Below are 18744 nucleotides of genomic sequence, written 5' to 3' on the forward strand. Positions count from 1 at the left end.
TGCACACGCGCCCCTAGCGGTTTAAACAGAAAATAGCGCTATTTTAATTCTTACCGTCTTTAGAGCTGTGGCTTCAGCTTAAGTTTTCAAACGTAGATTTCCTTTTTTGGACTCCGTGCTAGGCTCGCCATGTGTTGCTTCTTTTCTATTGATCATGAATCAAAGAACAGATATCGAGTTTAAGACAATTTAATCAGTTACAGGCAGATTTATACATTACGTCTGTTCCCCGTGGACCCTGGGCTGCAAGAGAGCGCTCTCCCTCTCTCTCTCCCCGTTCCGCTCCAGAGGGGAGGGGCCAGCGTGCATGTGTGTCTTTGCCCAACCCCCAGAGTTGGTCATCTGGTTGCCATAGAACCCTCATTGTTAGAGGGCATCATTTATGTCCTTGCATGCCCTGGTATGTGTGTGTGTTTAAAATATACTACATATTCATACATAGATCATACATACTACAGAAATATACGACACTAGAAAGTGTCTGATTATAGTTTCATGGTGTGAATAATAGTGTCAAAGAACTAGCAAGCTAGCTAGCTCAGAGGTGATTAGATGAGCTAGTCTGCTGCACACATGCCAGCTAAAGAGCTAACTGGATACACTTCATTATTTTACTTAAATATACAATCTTTCTTATTCTGCTAGAATTGGGCTTTATGGTAATACCATAATGGTATATTTACAGTACATGGACAGTGGATTGAAGCATTGGAACAAACCCTCACTCATTGGAAATGTCTGTTTTTTTGTAGTTGGACATACGATTTTCTTACAGGTGAGAGAGTAAGTAAAGACAGTATCTGACTCTATTGCCCACAGCAACCCAATATTCAATTAGAATAATGTTATGATTTGATATGAATTCAATGTATAGTCCTGTTTCTGTAGCGTCAGGCAGCTTGATGTACAAGTACAGTCCATGCCACCCCCCCCCCCCCCCCCCCCCCCAAGGCAGCAAACACCGGTGTAGATGCATACTGTATGCATAAGTGAGTGTGGTGGTGCTTATGGGGTGTCGCTACGGGACAGGTGTCGCTCTGACTGGGAGGGCAAAATCACAGTATACCCACTAGAAAAAACTAGACTACACCACTGGTTCATAGCAACACGTTGCACCTCTCGTTTTTGACGACGGGCAGACGCGGCTAGTTCTATGTTCGCTGAACACTCACGTTCCCTGAAAAATTGATTCAGTTATATTGTATATTAATAATTATCCTGCTGAATTAATGCTGTGTTGTTTAATCCATTCATAGCAACACACTCAACGTTCGCTGTGTATGAGACCGAGCGAGTGCAAGGTAAACTCGCTTTTCGATCACTAAGAATGTGTCACTAAAGTCACTAAAAACTACTTGAAGCAACATAGCTTATTGAATCAAGAATGAATATATGGTTGTCGTTGCTGGCGAAATGTTGATGATGAATGATGAATGTTGATGAATGTTGCGAAATGTTGATGAATGTGCTCTGTCATTATACTGTCAATCTATCTTCAAAGGGAGTGACCCGTTGCAGATAGATTGATTTAACTCATGACAAATTTTTTTACTGACAATGGAGTGTATGGTGAACTATTATGGAGTGTATGGTGAACAATTTTTTACTGACAATGGAGTGTTATGGTCACCACTATGGTGAAAGATTATGATTGATGACAGGTAAGACAGATTTCATTGATAAAATATTTTTGCTACAGACTTGACAGTTAGATTGACATTCTTCCTCTTGTTGGCCTCAGATGGCGACCAAGAAGCACAGGGCCATGGGGTCCAGTGAGTGGCTGTCTCGCCTAAAGGCATTTGCCACCACTGGGGTATGGCCCTCTAATGTAGGGAACAGGCCAGCCCCCAGACAAAAGAGGTGGTATACCCTCTACCAGAAGGTAATGTTTGTCTGTGAAACTTCACCAACTTCAGAGTGAACACATTAGGCTAGATTGTATATGCAAGGAAATTGAGCATTCCATTTGGTTACAGATTGAGAAATGTCCAGCGCAGGCTCATGGCCAGACATTGCTGTTTGGTGGGCCACAGCGTTGTGTCTGTGGATTTCACTCCCAGAAGGTAATGAAATGTAACTATTTGTTATGCTGAAAAATTATCCTATTATCAGTCTCTCTTATTCTGGTAGTATTGATACTTGTTGTATCTGTATGTCTTCAGCAGACATCCAGTGTTCCATCGGCACCCACGTCTGCCTCTGCGACTGCTGCTACTACGGTGCAGGGTCCAGCTCCACCTCCTGCCATGACCCCTGCTGCTGCCAAAGCCTCAGTCCCTGCCATGCCTGTGCAGAGTCCTCTCCGGCCTGCATTGACTGTCTCAATGGTGAATATGTCCATAACATTTTGCCCTGTTATTCATTCCTTTTATCCATTCACCAGTCCACTTTTTACTTTCCCTCCAACCACCAACCCCACCCCTTCCCCCCTTGTGTTTGCTGTCATTATACTGTCAATCTATCTTCAAAGGGAGTGACCCATTGCAGATAGATTGATTTAACTCATGACACTTTTTTTTACTGACAATGGAGTGTATGGTGAACTATTATGGAGTGTATGGTGAACAATTTTTTACTGACAATGGAGTGTTATGGTCACCACCACTATGGTAAAAGATTATGATTGATGACAGGTAAGACAGATTTCATTGATAAAATATTTTTACTACAGACATGACAGTTAGATTGACATTCTTCCTCTTGTTGGCCTCAGATGGCGACCAAGAAGCACAGGGCCATGGGGTCCAGTGAGTGGCTGTCTCGCCTAAAGGCATTTGCCACCACTGGGGTATGGCCCTCTAATGTAGGGAACAGGCCAGCCCCCAGACAAAAGAGGTGGTATACCCTCTACCAGAAGGTAATGTTTGTCTGTGAAACTTCACCAACTTCAGAGTGAACACACATAGGCTAGATTGTATATGCAAGGAAATTGAGCATTCCATTTGGTTACAGATTGAGAAATGTCCAGCGCAGGCTCATGGCCAGATATCGCTGTTTGGTGGGCCACAGCGTTGTGTCTGTGGATTTCACTCCCAGAAGGTAATGAAATGTAACTATTTGTTATGCTGAAAAATTATCCTATTATCAGTCTCTCTTATTCTGGTAGTATTGATACTTGTTGTATCTGTATGTCTTCAGCAGACATCCAGTGTTCCATCGGCACCCACGTCTGCCTCTGCGACTGCTGCTACTACGGTGCAGGGTCCAGCTCCACCTCCTGCCATGACCCCTGCTGCTGCCACAGCCTCAGTCCCTGCCATGCCTGTGCAGAGTCCTCTCCGGCCTGCATTGACTGTCTCAATGGTGTCCATAACATTTTGCCCTGTTATTCATTCCTTTTATCCATTCACCAGTCCACTTTTTACTTTCCCTCCAACCACCAACCCCACCCCTTCCCCCCTTGTGTTTGCTGTCCCTTCTCCTGTCATTCTCCAAACCCTGTTTGCTCCACCTGCCCCTCATCTGGCTGCCCCGAACGTCCGCAAACGAACTGGAAAGCCTAACGTCTGCAAGAAGTGTGGGCAGCCCAAGGCATTGACTGGCCACAGCCATTACAAGGGACACCCATATTGTCCTATGACTGAGTCTCTGACTAAGGACCAGTGGTTCGAGCATATGAGAAAGTAGTTATTTTCTTCTCTGTAAATAGTTATTTATAAAACCTCAGGTTAACTTGTTTATTTGTGTGTGTTTATTTGTGATTATTTAATCAACAAAAGTTCTATTTTAAATATAAATCTTGAGTCTGGTCTTGAATTTATTGAAAGTATCAGAGCATCGGACGGCTGGTGGAAGGGTGTTCCACAACTTGGGTACAGCAGCAGAAAAGGTTTGGTAGCCAGTAGGAGAGGCTCATTATTTAGTCAAGGTCTCACATCTGCACGTGACTTCATACCCTGCAAGAAATTGATGTAACAATTTACTGTTGTAACCCAAAACCTGTTATGTGTTCTAAGAATCTTATGACCTAAGATGATAGGCTGATATTGAATCCTCCCATAAGCAATACCAATCAGTGCAACGCTAAATCTGACGTAGCCAGCTATAACTGTGAATGAACCGAAGAATGATCCTTTAAGTAAGACCCAGAACTGATGATTTCCAATTGTTAACATAACCATAATATGCTAGATGTGGCCACGTATTTATAAATATAATTTTTTTGACAGTGATGGTACTACCTATCCTTCCCTGGTGGTCTAGTGGTTAGGATTCGGCGCTCTCACCGCCGCGGCCCGGGTTCGATTCCCGGTCAGGGAACTAACTTTTTCGTGCCTATCTTGTCCCCTCGAGTAGTTTAATCGTTGTTACAAGTGGTGCTTGTTCCCCAAAAGGTCTTCTTTGTATAACACATAGTTGTATTTGTAGTGAACTAGTGTTCATAGAAATGCACATGCTATATAATTTACTATGATAATTAATCATACCTGACATTTTTCTAAAGTCTTTATTTGCAGGAAAATAAAATAAACATACAAAACAGTAGATGTTCAGCATAAACTGATTGACTCGCGTATTTTGTTTTACCCCCCATCTAGTTTGCTTACCTCCCAGTTCAGTGATTCTCAACCGGGGTTCCGGTTTGACATTGCTAAAATAATAAAATGGATTACAATTCCTATAAACGATAATTACGCAACTTATCATGAAAATGCAGATCATTAGCCGCCTCATAAATAATCAAAATGTGTGTCATGCGTTTCCCCCACGTTATGTTATGTTATGTTAATTTTATTTATATAATGCGCCCCCCATCCAACTTTTACATCGGCCCAGGGCGCAGGCCCGTTAAAACGTCAACGCCGGGGTCAGTGTATGACAGTAGTAACCTAGGGTTTATTTGTGTTTGTTTACTGCCCAGTGTTGCGTGAAGCACGTGGAACTGTCTGGCATGGGACGGTTTTTGAAAAGAAAGGCTCCAGAATCAGATAACACTGGATCTGAGCCATCAACTTCATCATTCAGTGGCTCTGCAGCGATGGTAATAGAGGCCAGCAGCAAGACAACGAAAACACTACGATGACAGCTACTTGTCGCATGGTTTCATCTTTACCGGGAGTCCATCATGCCCTCTCCCAAAGTGCACCTGGTATGTGGTATGGAATTGTCAAACCAAGCGATGGTCCCGACAGAGCTATTTTTCCCTAAAAGTGGACATAGAACGTTCAACTCGTGCCCGTAGCGATAGTTACCATAGGGATAGTTTTGCGGTCAGAACGTTTGACCACGCTGATGTTGAGCATCAGCCAGCAAGCAGACTGAAACATTCCCTATAATATATATAATATGTGGCTTTTGGATTCTTGACATAGCTAGCTATGTTATCATGTACAATGTGTGGTTTTGGATAGCCAATTGATTACCAACCCAATGATGGTTATCCGCCTGTGTAGCTGTCAGCTAATGTAGTGCGTCTACGTGATTGGCTAGTAGACCTTTAATAAAATAATTGAAGTGCTGCGATTGGCGACAGCTAATGGAGTAGGGTGATGCTGATTTGTTTGTTTTTGTCATAAAAGTGGTAAAAAAAAATGTCCTCCTTCGAGCCGGATTTGAACCAGCGACCTAAGGATGTCAGCATTGAACCTCTACAGTCCTCCGCTCTACCAACTGAGCTATCGAAGGGGCGTGGTAAAGAAATAGAGCGGATGGCTTTAGACCAGATTCAATGCCGATATCCTTAGGTCGCTGGTTCTGGCTCAAAGTAGGACCTTTTGGGGAATAAGCACCACTTTTCTGTGGACAACCTAACAACGCCGTGTAGAGTAGACCAAGATATTACTGAAGGTTAAGCTTAACGTTCCCTTAACTTTTCAATGAATTCTCAATGGAAACTTTTCGCCCAAGACGGTTCGGTGACAGTCTAATGGCGCCCTCAGCTGGTCGTTCATGACAACTACACTGTTGGCGCTTGAGTACTGTATTGGATTATGGAATGGAATGGAATGGAATGGAATGGAATGGAATGGAATGGAATGGACTTTATTTGTCATTGCTACAGTACAGGTACCAAACAACGAAATTTAGGATTAGACTAATTAGAAATGCTGCCTCCCACCCTTCCTAAGGATAGATATGAAAGTACTGGACGAGTGGAAGCTAAATGGCATAGCAATGGCAGTCTACCCTGGAGTCTGTACAGTATACAGCTCTGGAAAAAATTAAGAGACATGTATTTCTTAAATCAGCATCTCTACATGGCAGCCATTCCATTCCAGTGTCTGTTGAATTCCAACACAGGCACACCTCATTCTACCCCTCCTCAAGCGAGATAGCAGAAACACGGGGCATGGCGCCATCTGGTGGTCGATTGTTGACAGCATAACACACACACACACACACACACACACACACACACACACACACACACACGGCGAATTGGCGAAACCAGAAGCGAGAATATGAGAATATTTCCTATTCAATATTTGAATCTACCAGACATCTGATCTAGCACTCCGAATTGTTTCAGCAGCTGTAAAAATATGCACTCTTTCTAAAATCGTTTGTAAGGTAATTATACTATTGTGTTGTTAATTATTAGCTGCCTAATAATATCTAAGTCTGCTCACTCTGCTGGTGTATATTTTGAGCGTATTTTGGTGGCCCTCCCTCTGTCCTAGCCCTCCAGTCTTCTGTCCTAGCCCTCCCACTGTTCTAGCCCTCCAGCCCTCTGTCCTAGCCCTCCCTCTGTCCTAGCCCTCCAGCCCTCTGTCCTAGCCCTCCCTCTGTCCTAGCCCTCCAGCCCTCTGTCCTAGCCCTACTGGCAACAGTAGCCCCCACTCCCCCTGACACCCCAGCAGCACCCCAGCAGCAACTGCCTCCCCTTACCAACACCAGGAGCCAGGGAGCATGCTTCACACCTGGAGACACCGGTACTCACAGCTTTATAACATCTGAGCAGGTGAGAAGGCAGCTTTCCAGGGTGAATGTGAACAAGTCCAGAGGTCCAGACAACATCAACCCCAGGGTTCTGAAGGTGTGTGCTGGAGAGCTGGCGGACACATTCCAACATCTCTTCAGTCTATCTCTAAGACTGAGGAGGGTGCCACAGCTCTGGAAGACCTCTTGCATCGTCCCAGTGCCAAAGAAGGGACGGCCCAGCACCCCAAACGACTACAGACCTGTCGCCCTGACACCACAGGTCATGAAGATCCTGGAGAGGCTAGTGCTGCAACACCTTAAGCCCCAGGTGAAGGACTTCCTGGACCCCCGGCAGTTTGCATACCAGGAGAGCATGGGGGTGGAGGACGCCATCATTTACATGCTGCACAGGGCCTACACACACCTGGAGAGGCCACAGAGCATGGTGAGGACCATGTTCTTCGACTTCTCCAGTGCATTTAACACTATCAAGCCATCACTGCTGGCTGACAAACTAGCAGTGATGTGTGTGGAGGACTCCCTGACGGCTTGGATCCACAACTACCTCACAGACAGGCGTCAGTATGTGAGACTGCAGGGCTGTCAGTCTGAGGTGGTGGTGTGCAACACCGGTGCCCCCCAGGGAACTGTTCTGTCACCCTTTCTCTTCACCCTCTATACCTCCGACTTCCAGTTTAGCTCCGACCAGTGCCACCTGCAGAAGTTTTCGGATGACTCCTCTATCGTCGGTTACATCACAGACGACAGGGATGAGGAGTACAGGGCCCTGGTGGAGAGCTTCGTGCAGTGGTGCGACACCAACTACCTTTTGCTTAACACCAGCAAAACAAAGGAGTTGGTGGTGGATTTTAGGAGGAAGAGAAGGACCCCAGCCCCCATCACCATCAAGGGGGTGGAAGTCGAGAGGGTGGACTCCTACAGGTACCTGGGAGTACAAATTAATAACAAACTGGACTGGACTGACAACACCGAGGCTCTTCTCAGGAAAGGGCAGAGCAGACTGTTTTTCCTGAGAAGGCTGAGGTCTTTCGGTGTCTGCAACAAGCTGCTGCAAATGTTTTATCAGTCGGTGGTTGCCAGCGTTCTGTTCTTCGCCGTGGCCTGCTGGGGTGGAAACATCTGTGCCAGGGATGCTGCGAAGCTAAACAAACTGGTGAAGAAGGCCAGCTCTGTGGTGGGGACCGGGCTGGACAGCCTAGAGGTGGTGGCAGAACAGAGGATGGGGAAAAAACTGGCGGCCATGCTGGCCAATCCCTCCCACCCGATGTACTGCGAGCTGGCAGGGATGAGGAGCAAGTTCAGCCACAGATTTGTTCTCCCCCGTCAAAGTACAAAAAGATTTGGACAGTCCTTTGTTCCAGCTGCACTCCGACTCTACAACCAGGCCCTGCAGGGTGGGGGAGACCTGGAGCTGGAACTTTTGGAACTTTTTACTTATTGAGCCTGCACTGTTTTATGTATTTTATTGAATGTTTTTCTGTTTTCTGTATTGAATGTTTTCTGCCCTAACTGAGCTGTTTGACAACAAAATTTCCCCATTGGGGACAATAAAGGTTTTCAATCAATCAATCAAACCTCTGTCCTAGCCCTCCCTCTGTCCTAGCCCTCCCACTGTCCTAGCCCTCCCTATGTCCTAGCCGTCCAGCCCTCTGTCCTAGCCCTCCAGCCCTCTGTCCTAGCCCTCCAGCCCTCTGTCCTAGCCCTCCAGCCCTCTGTCCTAGCCCTCCCTCTGTCCTAGCCCTCCAGCCCTCTGTCCTAGCCCTCCCTATGTCCTAGCCCTCCAGCCCTCTGTCCTAGCCCTCCCTCTGTCCTAGCCCTCCCTCTGTCCTAGCCCTCCAGCCCTCTGTCCTAGCCCTCCCTCTGTCCTAGCCCTCCAGCCCTCTGTCCTAGCCCTCCCTCTGTCCTAGCCCTCCAGCCCTCTGTCCTAGCCCTCCAGCCCTCTGTCCTAGCCCTCCAGACCAATGTCCTAGCCTAGACCCATGTCCAAGTTTTGTCAGTTACAACTGAATGCATAGAAGTGACAACACCGTCCTATCAAGTGGCCTGGAACATTGCACATTGCTAAATGAAGGAGTGTTTGTGAAGAAATGCATCACTGATGTGGTAGAAATCTTTTCTCCAGAAAATGTCACACTGAAAAAGATGGCCTCAGACTTCCAACGAAGTTGATTGATTGCGTGTGTGTGTGTGTGTGTGTGTGTGTGTGTGTGTGTGTGTGTGTGTGTGTGTGTGTGTGTGTGTGTGTGTGAGTGACTGAGTGAGTGAGTGTGAGTGCTTTTGTGAGGTATGATGTGGCTCTTTGTGGCACCCCAATCATTTTTGGGGGGGCTCCTAGTCTCCGACTGGTTGGCCATCCCTGCTTTAGGGAGTGAAACCAACACCAAATAGTTAAACATGTAACTCTGTGTTATTTGTCTATTCCTTTAGTGTTACTTTATCTCTGTTTTGCGAGTTAAAAAAGGAACTCTGGCATAGTGTTATATGTTTAACTATTTTGAAAGTGTTCATTTAACTTTGGAGAGTGTAGAGCTATATAAACCCACAAAAAGTGTTGAAATCAACTCAGGGAGTTAATTCGGGCTGGACAGGGCTTTGTTGAATACTCGACTGAACTTATGGTGAAAAAGTTCCTCCTTCGAGCCGGATTTGAACCAGCGACCTAAGGATATCAGCATTGAACCTCTACAGTCCTCCGCTCTACCAACTGAGCTATCGAAGGGGTGTGGTTAAGCTTATTGAGCGGATGGGTTTAGACCAGATTCAATGCTGATATTCTTAGGTCGCTGGTTCTGGCTCAAAGGAGGACCTTTTGGGGAAGAAGCTCCACTTTTCTCTGACCTCAGCTAGGCTTGAACCTGCAATCCCCAGATCTTGGGGTGAAGGTCCATTGAGCCACGACTTCTTCACACTATTACATAGTCCCAGGTCTTTTCATATAGTCGACATGAAGGTTTGAGGACACATATTCAGAATATTGGAAAAAAAAAATATATATATATAAATAAATATATATTTTTTGAAAAATTACCACTTTTTACTAAAACTAGTAATGACCTGACACTCTTGTTTTCATAGTGATTTCACTTGGACATTGCTAATCACTCACTCTCTCTGTCTCTCTCTCTCTGTGTCTGTGTCTCTCTCTGTGTGTGTCTCTCTGTCTCTCTCTTTCTGTGTTTGAATGTGTCTTTGTCTCTCTGTGTCTCTGTCTCTCTCACTCTGTGTCTGTGTGTGTGTCTCTCTCTGTGTGTCTCTCTGTGTCTGTGTGTGTGTCTCTCTCTTTGTGTCTGTCTCTCTGTCTCTCTCACTCTCATTCTGTGTGTCTCTCTCTCTGTGTGTCTCTCTGTCTCTGTCTCTATCTCTCACTCTCTCTTTTTCTCACCACATCCAGACAGCCCCCGTTGGTTACATCAGATCCTGTTTTTCTGTAAGGAACGGCACCCCCAGACAGCCGACTGTCTGCGGCCCCTCCAGGGCCACCCTTCAGATCCAGCGGACAGTCTTCAACAACGCCGAACACTCCCTGGTCGGCCTGGAAGACTACTCGCATGTCTGGTATGATCTGTAGTCGCACTGATGTGGATGGAGTTCAAGAGGAAGTGTGTTGTAGACACACTAATAATTTGAGAAAGTAGTAAGGTTGGCCTAGGAAAGTGAAACAGACTTGATTGCTGTAACGTACCATGCTACATACACATCCTATCGCTTTCACTCTTGAACTGTTTTTGGATCACCTGACATTTCAGTAGAACCACTGCTGTTTACAATGTTGTCCTGATCTGATCTCCTTCCAGGGTCATCTTCCTCTTCCACAAGAACGGCCACCTGAGCTACAAGGCCAAAGTGAAGCCTCCGAGACTGAACGGCCAGAGGGTAGGGGTGTACTCCACACGCAGCCCCCACCGGCCCAATGCCCTGGGCTTGACCCTGGCCAAGCTGGACAGAGTCACAGGTTAGTAACTGGACTCTGGAGCCTACACTCTCCTGAGTGGTGGAATGTTTTTTTTGTCTTAAGGTATGTGTGTATATGTGTGTATGTATGTGTATGTATGTATGTGTGTGTGTGTGACTCATGAGTGTTTGCTTATGTTTCTACGTTCTCTTGGTGACACCCTTCACCTGTCAGAGATCGACATGATCACTGGCACTCCCGTCCTCGACATCAAACCCTACATCCCAGACTACGACTCCCCACACAGCAGACAGGACATGGACACAGACGCTGGGGAATGTGACGCCCAACCTGAAGTCACCAACGTGTCAGCAGATGATGTCACCAGTGTGCACCAGTGAGCATGCTTACTGACTCAGTAGGTCCTTCCTTCCAGAGAAGTTTGAGGCTGACAGGGGGGACATGCATCATAACCTAGACCCTAGGATACTCCTATCAAAAGACAAATCCAAGGTCTACATCCTCAGCTCAGGCGACACCTCCAGCTGCTCCGCCCCCAAACCCCCAGGCCCCTCCACTCTGACCAAAGACCTCCACACAGTCCTGGGGGAGCTCAAGGCCTATGTCAGCCAGGGAGATAGCCTGCCCCTCACCCAGGCAAGCTCCCTAGGAAAGTCCCAGGCTTCAGACGGGCCTAAGATGAAACCTTCAGATCCTATGGATGATGCTACTGCGCCTTGCTATGTGGAGGAGGCCTACAGCACCATCGCTGGCTGGATCAGGGACCCCCCAGTGGCCAGTCCGGAGGTGCGCTTCACCTCCAATGCTGAGAAGGAGCTGGAGGAGTTCCTGTCCCCAGACACTGAAGGTAAGCTTCTGGAATCACTGGTTTTATATGATACAACAGCATAAAAGTTCATCATTGGGATTGTACGGAGTGAAGTGTTAAAGAAGGTAGTTGTACTTTTAGTCCACAGGAGGGCGCCACAGAAATGGCCAGTTCTCTCATAAATCGGGAGAATTACAGCCTTGCAGAATATGTCTTTTGATTTCACTGCATCTCATTGGGATTGTACCCAGGCCCGGATTAACCCCCTAGGGTGCCCTAGGGTGACCAGACTTGATGTGTGCCCCCCCCCCCCCTACTATCTAGCCTACTAAGGTACTACTTAGTACCTACTAACCCTTCACCCATAACGGCTATCGACTAGTGCTACTGTGCATGATATTTCTATTGTAATCATGGGAGATAAATGTTCAAAGAAGAAACGAAAGCAAACGCTGTTGGGGGGACTGGAGGTGAAGACGTTAGGACCACGGCAAATCAAATGAAGAACTACAAATCCCAGATGACAGGGAGATGACGTATGACGGCTCTGATGCATCAACCCCTATTTCATTAATTTTCTCTATATAACGACGTCGATCATTGATCGGCAACGACACTATATAATAGTTTGCCTAACTGGCCATCGGATTTGGGCTCCTAATATCTAAAAAGCACTACGGTTTTCTTATTTTATCGGATTAAAGTAGCGAAGACCAGAAATTCCCATTGACCGCCATTCAAACTTCTCCGCTTCTATCACCCAAAAAGGGGCGTGGACATTACGGGAGGGGAAAGTACCCGGATGCGTTGCTCTGATGAATCGCGCACTTGTCTATGACTGGGGGGGGGGGCACTTACACCGAACTCGCAATTATTTATCTTTTTATAAATTATAGCCTAAATATAACCGTTAGTTTTGTACCTGTGTGGATGACTTCCAGTAAATATAGCCTATATTTTAAAAATGTGCGCAAAATATTTTAAAGGTCTCTTCATTGTCCGAATAATTTGGTGCCCCCCCATTGGCTGGTGCCCCAGGGCATTCACCCGATCAGGGTGCGAAATAAGGGGGAGCTCGGGGAGCTATAGCTCCCCTAGTGGTGACATGAGCTCCCCTGGAAACATGGTTTGTGAAATTTTGGGGGAGCTCTAAAATATTCTAAATTGCGATGGATTTATTCCAAGTTGTGACGGATTTTACCTTGTGTAATATGATTTGTAGAGGCATACAATCTATTTTGATGTTGGTATTAGGTATATAAATGATATATAATAGCCTTTATAGCCTACATATAGGCCTTTATTGGCTACAACTATGCGACAGTAACTTGCAGCGGGGTGCACTGACGCTGAACCCCTCATAGTGATAAGTAGGTGGACAACGCGTGGTGCTGAAATAGCCGACATGCGGTGTGTGGTTTGAAAAAAGTAACGCCAGCTCAGTAAATAATTCAAACTTAATGTTTACTTATAGGCTATGTGAATGTGACTGCACCACACATGTGAACAGTAACAAAGCAAATGCAGTTTAATTTTATGAAAAACATTGACAACTAAATCGGTGCAAAAAAAATATAACAAAATCTGCTTAGCCTATGCTCCTGAAAAACATTTAATGACAGAGCAAACACGCTACATTACTAGGGATAATAATTACAATGAGCCATTCATTAAAAATAGAAAAAATAATATTAGGCTATTAAATCTCACTTAATGAGAAAACTGGCATCTCCCATCGGTCACTATTTATTGGCTATCTGGTGATATGGACGTCTTTGAATGTCTAGAAAAGCGCTATAAGTCTAATGTATTATTATTATTTATTATTATTATGGACGTCACTTTAATCCGGCAGTTCTCAAGGTTTTTATGCACCAATCGATTCCTCTAGCGCGTCTTTATCACATTCATTGACGAAAAGGACGACTCGCATGTATAGGTGGAAGGGAACATTCATTGTGAGCACGGAAAATGCGAGTCTCTCATAACGGCTTTGCATTGATGAAACCAGGTAGGATGAACGCATAGTTCGCTGTCCATTCCTCTTTAAATGCCCTGTTTTCACCGTCAACTTTCCTCTTTAGACCTTTGGAGAGTGACATGATGTTTCTCTTGCTAGCTAGCAGGTTAAATGTTTAGCCAACTTCACCCGGCACCAAACAACCAATCCAATAATAATGTGACCTTGTAAGTCTGGGAGGAGGGGGGAATCATTATCAGAATAAAACTATGTTAAATAATTATTAGAATAAGTTAGGCTGCGCTACATCGTCAGTCCACACATGTATTATTCAAAACTATGGAAAAGGGTGAAACGTTGTTGAGAATCACAACACAAACTCGCTAGTCAAGCCAAAATACAGCAGCGAAATGGATTGGACTGCTACCTAGTTTTAACTAGAACACTACTTTACATTGTTACCTAGTTAACTAGAACACTACTTTACATTGTTACCTAATTAACTACAACACTACTTTACATTGTTAGCAGGCTCACAAAACAAGCCGTGTTAGTTGACTAGCGATGTGTCATTGATTTTCGACAACGCGGAAATGTATTCACATTTTTCGAAAGAAAAGTCAAAGCATTAGAACGTAGAACGGAAAATCGCACGCGCGCTTTGCGCACGGAAAGCCACCGGCCCCGATTTGGCCTGATTTTTTTTTTCCGTCAGGAGATTTTTTTTTTTTTTTGCTTTAACCCCTGGGCTCCCCCGCACACCGTGATTTAATTCGCACACTGCACCCGATGCAATATATGGATAATCCGGGCTTGACAGACAAGCAGGCAGATAGACAGGGGGACAGACTGGCAGGTAGACAGATACTTCTTAAACCTTCACTACATCAAACTATACACCTCCTCTATTCACCTATTCTACAGGTAAAGTAATATGACCTTACCTGTTGGAAGTTTCTCCAATAATGACCACTTGACACTTTGACACTCAGTTTTGTCTTGACCGCACTGTGACATCACCACCCCTTATCACCATAGCAACATCATGACACACACTGAGGCATTGCTCTAGTTGATAATAATAATAATAATAATAATAATAACAACAACAACAACAATAATAATAATTGTTACGACGGTCCAGATGCACATCGATTAGTTAGTTTGATTAAGCTCATTTTGAGTAATTAATAATTAATAAGAAATTACCTTGCCCCCGCCCAGCTAGGTTTCCCCCCTTTTCTCTCTCTTTGATTTCGTTTATTGTTTTCTTGCCATTTGTCTAAAACACATAACATGTTGTGTGTCTAAGTAATGATGCCGTAGTTCAGTTGGCGGCTTTTGATGTGCGTGTGTGTGTGTGTGCGTGTGTGTGTGTGTGTGTGTGCGTGTGTGCGTGCGTGTGTGTGTGTGTGTGTGTGTGTGTGTGTGTGTGTGTGTGTGTGTGTGCGTGTGTGTGTGTGTGTGTGCGTGCGTGCGTGCGTGTGTGTGTGTGTGTGTGTGAGCTGAGGAGAGAGCAGAGAGCAGCGAGTGGTGATGAGAGGAAGAAAGTTGAATGTTTGGAGACCAGAGCCGCCGGGGTATTATTGAGTTGTGTTTAGTGTGATTAATACAGCTGAGAAAATAGTAACCAACGTTATTATACATATATATATATATATATATATATACGTGGTTATTATCAGACATAGTTTGACTGTCAGCTGCCTTGCGAGCAGCGAAGAGACGGGGAGGCGTTGCCTAGCTACTAACGGAGCGTCCAACGGGAGCTAGCCATAGCCGCACCAACGTATCGCGAGACCTTGGGACGCCGGTTGCCAGAGACAGTGAGAGAGATACACCCGAGATACACCCGAGATACACCCGCCTCCACTGTCCTGCGTCCCGGGTAGCTGTGTGCGTGGCCCCCGACTCCCCCCCCCTGCATCTCCCGTCGATCATCCCAGGACCACTGGCGGACTCAGGGGGGGCACCCACAACCGCCCCTCCTGGTGCCCCCACGGTTGAAAAACGTCTCGCTTAAAAAGGGGCGTGGACATTACGGGAGGGGAAAGTACCCGGATGCGTTGCTCTGATGAATCGCGCACTTGTCTATGACTGGGGGGGGGGGGCACTTACACAGAACTCGCAATTATTTATCTTTTTATAAATTATAGCCTAAATATAACCGTTCGTTTTGTACCTGTGTGGATGACTTCCAGTAAATATAGCCTATATTTAAAAAATGTGCGCAAAATATTTTAAAGGTCTCTTCATTGTCCGAATAATTTGGTGCCCCCCCATTGGCTGGTGCCCCAGGGCATTCACCCGATGCAATATATGGATAATCCGGGCTTGATTGTACCCAGGGGTCAAATACTATTGTTGTGCTTTACTTCACTGCATCTCATGCGACTTTCACCAGTCACGGCTCACATAGAACATGCAGTCAAATGAGTTGCAGTACAAAAAACAATAGAGAATGTCTATTGTTTTTTGTTTAGTTATATATATTTTATGTTTTTTGGTGTTTCTTGTCTCAGTGAACACTTGTGTATGTGGCTTTTGTAGTCCACTAAATCTAGGACTACACATGATGTCTATCCACTAGGTGAAATATTTGACACAGGTGTTGCATTGGCTGAAGTGATGCTGTTTGTACTACTGCATTCACTTGTCACTGCTTTATGCCTGAAGAAGGTCTATGACTGAAATTATGCACAGATTTGAGTGTGCAGATGCTGCTTTTTTCACTCTATTTGATACTCAGATTCAGATTCAGACAACTTTATTGATCCCACTGGGGGCAATTCATTTGTAGCTTACTCCTCATTCAGACATAAACTACATACAACAGCTCTTCAGCTCCAGCACCTCAGGTGAGTGGTGGTATTTTCTACTATTTTGAAATGAGTTGCAGTAAAAAGCAGTTAAATTATTGAGAGTTTCATGTCTGTGTGGTTCCATAATATGAACATAATGACATATTATGTTAACGTCCTGCAGAAGCAGGGTCCGGAGGAGGCTGCCGCCGCCATACGAGAGGTTCTGTCAGCTGACCCCAGGTCAGTGTACAGGAGGACGCGCTTCCAGGACAGGCTGTTCTTCTTCACCCTGGACACCGCTGACGTCACCTGCTGGTTCGGACAGGGCTTCGCCGAGGTGCTGCGGGTCACACCTGTCTGACCCAACAGCCCCCCGGCAGGTGAACGGTCCACAGAACAGAACAGATTAGAACTGTTCCGTCTATGGTTCTATCTTTACGATCTCTCTGTCTCAGTCTTGCATTCATTTGTGTTTCATTGTGACTTATTTTGGAGATGGAGGATCATCGCAAGTCACCATACACCATGCGCAGACACCATACTACTCACTAATAGCTTGAATATCCATCTTTCTGTCTCTCTATTTATTTATTTTATTTTATTTGACCTTTATTTAACCAGATAAATTAGTTGAGAACAAATTCTCATTTTCAATGGCGATCTGGCCAAGGGGCCCCGGCAAAAATAAAAACAAACATATAAACAGAAATACTCTTGATCAACATAAAACAATACATATAATACATTAGAACGGCAACGACAGTGAAGATACATAAATAAAAACAAATAGAAACAAATTCAGCTAACCTATGTGTGGATAGAGAGCGGGGTGTGTGTGTGTGTGTATGCGTGTGTGTGTGTGTGCGTGTGTGTGTGTGCGTGTGTGTGTGTGTATGTGTATGTGGGGGGGGGGGGCAATCAGCAGGAACAACAGTCAACTATGATCTGCTGAAGTTTATTTTTGAAAGTGGGGAGTGATGTGAGTGCTGTGAGTTTGAGTGTGTTCTGTAAGGTGGTCCAATCGTTTGCTGCCGCAAAACTGAAGGATTTGCGGCCGAAAACAGTGCAGGCTTTTGGGATGGTGAGCTTGATGAGATCCTTAGACCTTGAGTGGTAACTGTTGTGAGAGAAGTGCGAGAGAGATGAGAGGTAGAGATGAGAGGTAGAGAGGTGCAGGAGAGATGAGAGGTAGAGAGGTGCAGGAGAGATGAGAGGTAGAGAGGTGCAGGAGAGATGAGAGGTAGAGAGGTGCAGGAGAGATGAGAGGTAGAGAGGTGATTTTCCCAGGATTGTTTTATAGATTAATTGAAGCCAGTGAAGAAGCCGCCTGGTATGGAGGGAGGGCCAGCCTACCAGTTTGTAGAGATCGCAGTGGTGAGTAGCGAAGGTTGAACCAGTGGTGAGTAGTGGAGGTTGTACCAGTGGTGAGTAGTGAAGGTTGTACCAGTGGTGAGTAGTGAAGGTTGTACCAGTGGTGAGTAGTGAAGGTTGTACCAGTGGTGAGTAGTGAAGGTTGTACCAGTGGTGAGTAGTGAAGGTTGTACCAGTGGTGAGTAGTGAAGGTTGTACCAGTGGTGAGTAGTGAAGGTTGCACCAGTGGTGAGTAGTGAAGGTTGTACCAGTGGTGAGTAGTGAAGGTTGTACCAGTGGTGAGTAGTGAAGGTTGTACCAGTGGTGAGTAGTGAAGGTTGTACCAGTGGTGAGTAGTGAAGGTTGCACCAGTGGTGAGTAGTGAAGGTTGCACCAGTGGTGAGTAGTGAAAGGTGCACCAGTGGTGAGTAGTGAAAGGTGCACCAGTGGTGAGTAGTGAAAGGTGCACCAGTGGCAAAGCAAATGGCTGAGTGGTGGAGTGTGTCAAGTTTCCTGAGGGCACTCTTTGATGCCATTTTATAGATTGTGTCACCGTAGTCCAGCATAGGAAGTATGGTCATCTCTCCATCCCTCCATCCCTCTCTCTCTCCAGGTGTGTTGGGTTATGGGATGGCAAAAGCGGCAGTCCACCAGCTGTGCCAGTCCCTAGAAGGGCCCAACAGTGGTGCCAGTCCCTAGCAGGGCCCAACAGTGGTGCCAGTCCCTAGCAGGGCCCAACAGTGGTGCCAGTCCCTAGCAGGGCTCAACAGTGGTGCCAGTCCCTAGGAGGGCCCAACAGTGGTGCCAGTCCCTAGCAGGGCTCAACAGTGGTGCCAGTCCCTAGCAGGGCCCAACAGTGGTGCCAGTCCCTAGCAGGGCCCAACAGCGGTCTCCCCCCAGGCTCTGCTTAGAAGCCATCGTCATCCAATCCCATCTCTCTCAGTGTGTCGCTCTGCCTCTGTGTCTCTCTCTCTGACTATGTGTGTTTCTCTGCCTCTCTGTGAGTGTGTGTGTGTGTGTGTGT

At 45.9% G+C, this 18744-nt stretch overlaps 1 protein-coding gene across 1 annotated transcript; it reads left to right on the forward strand.

Annotated features, from left to right (window-relative positions):
• Positions 1 to 1741: 1741 nt before the first annotated feature.
• LOC308160721 (tRNA (adenine(37)-N6)-methyltransferase-like) lies at positions 1742 to 16731 on the forward strand (the record flags this gene model as incomplete). The annotated part of the gene is given in 8 exon segments (XM_080534663.1): positions 1742 to 1816; positions 2717 to 2791; positions 10277 to 10440; positions 10680 to 10841; positions 10995 to 11166; positions 11169 to 11219; positions 11225 to 11665; positions 16564 to 16731. Coding segments are annotated over 8 exon segments (1308 nt in total).
• Between the last annotated feature and the right edge of the window lie 2013 nt (positions 16732 to 18744).

The sequence above is a fragment of the Nansenia antarctica genome, assembly GCF_963989245.1.
Source record: "Nansenia antarctica genome assembly, chromosome: 6".
NCBI classification, from domain to species: Eukaryota; Metazoa; Chordata; class Actinopteri; order Argentiniformes; family Microstomatidae; genus Nansenia; species Nansenia antarctica.